Below are 8,187 nucleotides of genomic sequence, written 5' to 3' on the forward strand. Positions count from 1 at the left end.
GTATGTGAAGTCAACATATCTATTTATTTTGACTTTCTAACACAGAACATCTCCTTTCCTAGCAAACTAGTAAATACAATACCACCTAAGTCACTAAAGTCATCACTTTTGCCCTTCTGTGCTATTAAAAGAGGGTTTGTTTATGAATTCCGGACTTAAATCAGTCCTTTACTCTAGTTACTTGCAATTTTTAAATTTTAGCATTTATACAAATTCAGTTGTAAGTGGAATCTCGAAAAGCAGACATTAAAGGCTATCTCATTCAGTACATGCTCACCTCCCATTCATTTCTATATTTAGGAGGACAGCTAGTCATTTTTTTGCCACCAAAGGTCTACTTCAAAAGAATTTGCACTAAGAGAAAGAAGTTCCTCTTTGTCCCTATTACTATGCACCATCAAATCGCAACAAAACGCAATAAAGGCGGAAAAACCTCTTTCTCTGATTCCTGTCAAATTACAGGTGTGTAAGAATAGCTTTGAGAATGAAAAAGAACGCTTTCTACACTCGTTAAGTAAACTTTGTTTCATGCAGTAAAAAGTACATTGTGTTAAGTTGCAATAAATTAATAAATCCCTGCTTTAGCGAGTTCTCCGAGGCAATTGGACCACCAGCCGTCAAGTGTTGCCTCACTTTAAAGTGTCACAAACACTTGACACACTCGAACTCATCACTTCCGCTGACATGCATAAACTGGGAAACCACAGCTCCTCTCAGACCAGGATCACTCCATACCATCCTATTTGTGGCACGACTGCTTGTCAATTGATATCGGGCTGAGGTCATTGTAGTAGCATGTGCACCAGACGTAGGTATTGGAGGTGTGGAGACTCGATACCTGACACATAAAGCCACCGGGGTTGAACAAAGCCATCATGGTTTAGATTAAATTGACACCAAAGTCTAAATCAAAGAGATAGAAAAATTCCGGACACTTTATGTCTTCAGTAACTTCCTATTATCTCGAACACTGTCTCACTATTTCACCGAACGAATTTACACTTAAATGAATTAAAAACAAAGCAGTGGAAAGTTTTCAGCGCTACGAAGCTCTGATTGCGAATCTTTTTCAAGGGAAGATTTGCACTATAATGTGTCTTAATAACGTCCGGTCTAAGAAATTCGCCCACGACCCAAAAGTCACTTTTCTCGGTAGAAGGAATTTGTGTGTACATAACCCCTGCGTTTGTCCTTTAGGCTTTCTGACATGTCTTCTTAAACTGCCTACCAGTGCACAGTAATCTGTTGTGTCACTTTCCCAGCCTGAGTCCCAGAGGTCGGCGACAGGTGGAGGGTTGTCGCGGTGATGGGCAGAACTTTGGCACAAATAATCGGGTCTGAGGTCGCGTACACCCACTTGTATCCTCATACACGCGGCTTTGGGGTCATGAACTTTTGACTTTAAGTAATCTCTTGCCTTGGGTATTTTGTAGCACAGTCGAGGGGACACCACCCAAAAGCTTATCTTAAGGGATGTTCGCCCTGAACTGTACAAAAGTCCCAAATACGCCTTCTAAAGGCACCAGGAAGAGATGGTAGAAAATACTAAGAAAGTTCATTTTACTTTGGCGAAGAGATAAAAGTTTCCCCTTTTGCCAAAAATTCACAATCTAATTGAAAGGAATTTCGTTTGATATCAACTGAAACGCAATTCTTTAAAGGGCAAAAATCGCTACCCTAAAGAGTAACTAAGTGTATTCTAATTTGCTCGAAAAGTATATTCTGAGATTTATACTTCTTTTTCAAAAGGGTGGGGAAAAGCTGCGATTTCCAAATCATGTTGGGACCTTCATGAACGTAGGATTGGATTTGACTTTTCGACACGTTCGGCACCATGGCGCTGATTTCCTGGTGTTTCGACCAGACTTTCAAGGAAAAAAAGGTGCATTTATCCTCAAGCTAAGAAGATTCTTTCTCCAATTTATTTTTTGCATGGCAAATAACGATTTAGTCAGCAGGAACCGATAAAGAATACACGTCACATATGCGTGACACTAGACCATAGATGTTAAGCTGGATCATATAATGGGATAGTTTGCATATCTACTTTCGAGAAAAAAATCTAGATGGTGAAGTGAAACTGCTTTAAATAATTGCTTGCAATAAAATGCAACCTCGCTTGACTTTTCAATCTCAAGCATACACAATGTCTCCGGTTCTGATAAACTCCACCTCGGAGAGGCTTGATAGTTTCATAAACTGGATCACATTTCATTCCCTTTGATCCGCTCTCAGCGAATAATCCTTGGACTAAAAATTGATCAGGAAAAGACCAGTAACTCTGAGACTAAATCCATTTTTTCAGGATTCTAAACCAAAATTGCTTTCCAACTTTTTGAGCAGTGAAAAGAACTATTGCCCCCCAAAATATCCAAGTTTTACATGAAGTGAACCTTAGATGCTTTGTCTGAGAGGTGATTTTATGTATAAGAAGTGGATAGGGAGGAAAGTGGGACAACCACAGCCACCAAAGCTGCCTCGTCAAGAATTATTAACAAGATAAAATAGTACCTTAAAAAGAGCCTGCTTCAAATGTTTACAAAATAAACTCCAAAATACACTTTAAAGTTGAAAGTCAGAACGTTTAAAACAGGTTTGTCTATATTCACTGGACGATTCTTCTACCATTTGTAGGCAATTTTAAGCCAAAGTGAAGTCAGATTTGCCCCACGACTTGAAGGCTACTTTGAAAGACACACCAACGATGGTCCACTTTGACGAGCTATTAAGCAGAAGGGTGAGTAATTAATTTTGGTGAAATTCAAGTAAAAATAAGTCCGGACAAGCAAGACTTGCTTGTTGGGTTAATGAGGAAATAGGTTGTTTAGCAGTTTGTTGTCTAGAATCACTTTCAAGCGTGCAGTTTTGCTCAAAGCATTTCTGCATAACCACTGCAACGTATGCTTACATGGGCTTGAAGTGGACATTTAAAGAATTATTCTCAGTTACTTTCTTCCATCTCTGGCTTCAGATCCTTAGGTGGATAAGAGTAGTTAGAGGAGGATGTCATTTGCTTTGATAATGCGGAAGTTTACAAACAGTAGAAGTTTCTTGAGGAAGTAAAATTTATCACTTCTTCCCCTCCTCCTCTTCCTTGAGGATCTATGACACCATCTCGATCACAAGATCGGTTCATTCTGCCCGCTTGTCACCTAAAGGGTGATTTCAAACTGCCATTTATTATGATGCACGATCACCTCCCCTTTCCACCACAAAAAAACTCTGCATTATCTATAAGGAATAGTTGCTGAATGAACTTCTTCCGTTTGGTTACTGACTTGATGATTACTTTAAATATCTTTCTTCTTTAATCAAGTCAAATAAATCCAAAAATTCACCAAACGCAAGGCTCCGCACTTAGAGTCAAGAACCGAGTCTATCTATTTTGTTTTAAACCTTCCATTTTATACGTTTTATAGCAGAAAGAAGCCGAAATTGGCGAATCCTCTCTTAAAGCAAATTAGCTGGTCAGGAAATTTTGATGAAAATTATATTTGGCTGGCTAACTGCTGTCATTTAAAGAGCGCTTTCTAATCTTTTATTCCGAAGTAAGGGTAATGGACCCAATTTGAACCTACCCCAGAGTTTTGTCTTCCTTAGCATGATTATCAAGCAAGACAGCCTTTTTATAGTAGCAGATATCTTGAATGCATCTTGGGTTTAAGCAATGACACCTGAATGCCTTCCTCGCTCCTTAATTTTACTCACTTCCATTTCAAAAGGACCTATGACCATTCCATCTTCAGCCTTTTGCACTCGATTTTTTATTCAAAATTAGGCGATACTTTGGAGTTATTCACCATGGATAGTAGTCGTCTGTGAAAATAGCCTATACACAAGCCTAGAAAAGTCTATCTGTTCAACTAAGATGCTTTCGAGACTGCACGCATCCTAATTATGGCAGTCCTATTATCGCATTTTTAAATCCTCAACTCGATCTAACGAATTTCTCAAAGGGTACGAATGCCTTAAATTCGGTGGGGCGAAACCCTCAAATGTCTCCTTCTGAACAACAACTGAACGACAACTTAGGCTAGGACTGCGATCGTGTAATCACTGATGGCCAAGGTACATCCACGGACAACATCAAGTGGAGGAAACTAAATATTCTTCATATTACTCCTTTTGATTGCTTAAATAGGCAATAAAAAGCCACTTTTTTGTTTTAGAGGGCAATTTGTCGTTTTATTAACAGGAACCTCGTTTGTGCGGCTGTTGCCGCAAGGCAGGCTCAAGTCTTTATGGCCTGTTTCCCAAAACAGTTGTGCCTTATTTCAACTAGAGAAATATCCTTCTCACAAAAAAGAGGATTTTAGAAGCATATTGAAACTGGTAACTAGTGACTAGGGACGTACATACTAGATGGCCAACAGCATATTTCCCCTTCCTTAAATACAATTTTTAAACAGGCCAAAAAGTCAGGTCTAGTAGAACTGCCAAGAAAGATTAGCGCTGTTGTGGTCAAATATCTTCTCAGTTGTAAGCAAATACGATAATCGGTGAGACTGATAAGACGTCTACTTTGCAGTGACCGAAGAGGGAGGTTGGCCAAAGGGAGCGCCAGGGACGACGCCATAGAGGAAAGAGGGGCTGTGCAATACTCCCTTTAGTAGGTATGCCCTTAGGTCATGCCAGTAGCCCCCGGCCCTTATGGAAGTTGGCAAGGCATATTCCGCCCGAGCATTACGTCCTTTTTGTCCTCAGGAAAGTCTGGGGACACTACGTTACTTGATATTGGGAATGCCAATACCCGCGAGGTGCTGTAATTAAACCCACCAAAGAAGGGTAACAAATTGAGAAAAATTGAAATTCTTTGATATATTTTCTTTTCCATTTACATCCTTCCTTTAGACAACAAAATATCCTCCCAGAGGTGTTGCCTACCTGTAAATACAAGTAGAGCACCATACAGGCGGTTCATGTTACGCCACACTTCGTCTCCTCTATCACTTCAAGGATTACATCCAACGCCTGTAGTGAAAGGGTATGGCGTTCTCTCCCTTATTTATTTACCAACTAAAATAATCCCTTAGATCATATTTCCAAGGAAGGAATCCAAAAAACTGTACCTAACCCCTATCAGAAATGTTTTGCTAAAGATGAAAAACGAGTCCGCCCAGTAAGTTCGGAGCAACCGGACCAACAAACATCAGCGGCATGTTAATGAGGTTTTCGAGTACTTGGCGCTAACTATATAGCGAGCATCGGGAAACAGATACTTGATGGAAAGAACTTACATGTACGAATTTCAGCAGAACCCATAAAAAAGCAATTCAACCTAGATTGTTGCAACCATGCATAATTATGACTCTTTGGTTTCCCTGATTTGGGTCCCTTCATTCTGTCCCACTTAAAAATTGTTCTAGTAAAATTACTCCTTCAGTGGTTACGAGTGGGGGAAATAATTTAGACATGCAAAGATTATCCTCATCTTTCGACACAGCCCTCTGTCTCTGTATTTCACTGATCACTCACTTGGAACCAACCTGTCACCGCCGGTGGCATGGTAGCCAAAGGGATCCAAGTTCTCATAACTGAAAATAATCTTTTAGATTAAAGTAAAATCTCATGGCGGGTTATAAGTCGATCAAGCATCCAGAATTATGCAGGTTTCGCAAGCACTGAATGCCCTGGCAAATGTCTACAGAGGCTTCTGGCTGGAAGCTCATACGTCCGTGATCAGCTCTAGTAGAAAGTCGTAATTTTGAGGTAACGAGAGCCCCATCACTGTACCACGGTGCGACCGAAGTCTTCTGTAGATACGAATGTTCAAGAGAGTTCAGTAGTCACTGTTGGCATTTGACTGTCACGTTGGTTAGCAGTGCCTGAGCTGAACCACATCATAAACAGTAACTATTTGGGCATTGTATGACACACGTGACATCTGCTGCTTCATGTCATATCACCAAGAGAAAGTTCCTTGCAGAAGTTATTAACCAAAAGGTCCCATTTTGGCCTAGACATTTGCTTATGCATATCACCGAGTAATAGCTTCAGAGTCATTCCTAAAATAGATGATAAAATATGGCAGTATAAAAGAAGTCCATAACAAACTCACAGCTAATGTTGCACTCGAATACGCTTGCGGTTTAACCCTAAATCGTTTTGTCCCAATGTGTTCCCTCTTCATCAGGCATATGCTGATATCCACCATCCAAAACGGCATTAGGTACGCTCAAAGTAACTTTAGTAGTGGTAAAGATTCACTAATTAGCTTTCTACATACGCATTGAGATGAAAAATGGTGCTTTGATTAAGAAGGCCGGCGCTGAAACCGCTGATGGCGAAAGCTTCAGTTTCCACAGCAATACGAATTCGCTCGGGTAGATGGTATTTACACAACATCTTGATGTCTATGCAGATACAAATCAACCTAACAACCCGATGATGGTTGATAAGACAAACCGCCTTGACAGTTCAAAGGAAATGTGCGGTATGCACAAAAGTGAAGCTAGGATATGATCCAGAAAAGAGAAAACCACTTGTCATGGCGTTCTGTACCCCTGGCGCACAAAGGCATAAGAATAAACAAAAGCCACCGGCGAACCGACGTAAAAAGGATACACATGGAATAGGCACGGCCAACCAACCCATCGGCTCACCAACCTTTAAGAAGTTCTTGTTTCTGGGTTATTACCGGTGATAGCGTGGTTGTTATTGCTGCTGTTTCTGCTGCTGCTGCTGCTCCTTTTGTTGTGTCAAGCGGTCGCAGGGCTCTGGTTAGTGGACAGATTTGTGCTAGTGTGTGCGATCATGTCCATGGTTGTTCGCTGGCTCGCTCGCTCGACCAGTCAGCCGGTGGTGCAAGGGGTAAGCTTTCGATACATTTTGAAGCGCTGCGGCTGCGAGTGGTCCGCTTTCTCTCTTGCCCTGTTGCGGTAATATTTGCGCCATTTGGACTTTCCTCAGAAATGCAAGCAAGCGCATTGATTTGGGACGAAGTAAATTTCTTCGTGTCTCTTTCACATTAAACTTTGAGCCCAAGCAAATGGTAATGTAGTTTTTCAATGTTGTAGGAGTTTCATCAAATGACATGAGTGACTTGATGAGAATGCTTTTGAATGAATTTCTTGAATGACCCTCCTGAAGACCAACTGAGAATAATTTTTTGTGTTGTCTTTTGTCGTGCAACGTTTGGGCTATCCCTAAAAGAAATTATAAGACGTACTAGTTAAGGAGTGGATTTGTTATGTGTGTATAAAGGTACTGCGACACCATTCGCATGGGCGGAACTCCGGGCCACTAACACAGCATTTAAATTGGGTGAAGTAGGAAAAGTTCGTATGACTGAATAAACATTTAACAAGAATATCATTTCACTGTTTTGTAGCAAGCTGTCTTCCTGGTCTTTCTGCCCGTGTAGATGTCTACGGTAGATATCTGCAGGCTGTAATCCGTGTGCCATCCATCTATCTATTTGGCTATCGGGATCAATTTGGACGTGGATAAGATTCATGTAATCCGTTCCAATACAGAACTCTTGAAATCATCTCTGCTAACCTTATCACAGGCTTTGGAGGCTCAATTTCTAGATCAACAAGGTATTCCTAACAGGTTTACTGCTGCGTCACATATATGTGACATGTGTTCTTTTTCGGTGAATGTGGGATGTTATTGGTTTGAGGAAAATCAAGATTTTTCAACCTTAATAAGTAGCTGAAATTGTTAGAAAGTTCGCTTAGATCGGTTGTTGTTAGCTTCGGAGACTGGTAGTGAACATGTTGATTTAAAAGTCATGCTTGTGTCCGATACCTGCGTTCCCTTACATCCTATTCTGTTGTTGTTGTTGTTGTTGATTTTTCAAGTCATGGGTTCACGATGGAGGATAGACTCAAGAGTAAACAAACTTCCACATCCCGTAAAAGTACATCTTAAACAACAGTCACAGGTCGAAAAGCATGTTTGTTACAATGGTGACGCCTCTTAACGGGGAAGAAAATCAAGTTTAATCAAATTGAGCTATCTCAAACATTTTAACCTTCCATCTTGGCACCTAATTTCATCTGTTGTGAGGAACATTGTGTGAAAATTTGAGGATTTTCTCCAGATGACTTGCCAGGAGGATCAATAAGCCTTACAAGTGAATGCCACCCATGCATCTGATGACCCGTCATGTTGACCTTTTGCTAACCGATTAAATGGATTTGGGAAAAACCCTTTACGTAGCAGTTTTACAGTCATTTTCAT

At 40.6% G+C, this 8,187-nt stretch overlaps 2 protein-coding genes across 2 annotated transcripts in view; one reads left to right on the forward strand and one right to left on the reverse strand. All coding sequences in view use genetic code 11, as the record gives it.

Annotated features, from left to right (window-relative positions):
* Nucleotides 1-537, forward strand: part of EGR_04014 (hypothetical protein) — a gene marked incomplete at both ends in the record, with an annotated part of 2,927 nt that extends 2,390 nt beyond the window's left edge. Inside the window, one exon of the mRNA XM_024493263.1 lies at nt 333-537. Within this exon, the coding sequence (XP_024352362.1) occupies nt 333-537 (205 nt within the window). The remainder of the gene's footprint in view (nt 1-332) is intronic.
* A 2,208-nt stretch (nt 538-2,745) lies between these two features.
* Nucleotides 2,746-8,187, reverse strand: EGR_04015 (hypothetical protein; the record flags this gene model as incomplete). Its single annotated transcript, XM_024493264.1, has 4 exons — nt 2,746-2,891; nt 5,238-5,349; nt 6,901-7,145; nt 8,079-8,187. 4 exons carry the CDS (start codon nt 8,185-8,187, stop codon nt 2,746-2,748), a joined length of 612 nt encoding a protein of 203 aa, XP_024352363.1.

This window comes from Echinococcus granulosus (assembly GCF_000524195.1).
Source record: "Echinococcus granulosus chromosome Unknown EG_S00023, whole genome shotgun sequence".
Lineage (NCBI taxonomy): Eukaryota > Metazoa > Platyhelminthes > Cestoda > Cyclophyllidea > Taeniidae > Echinococcus > Echinococcus granulosus.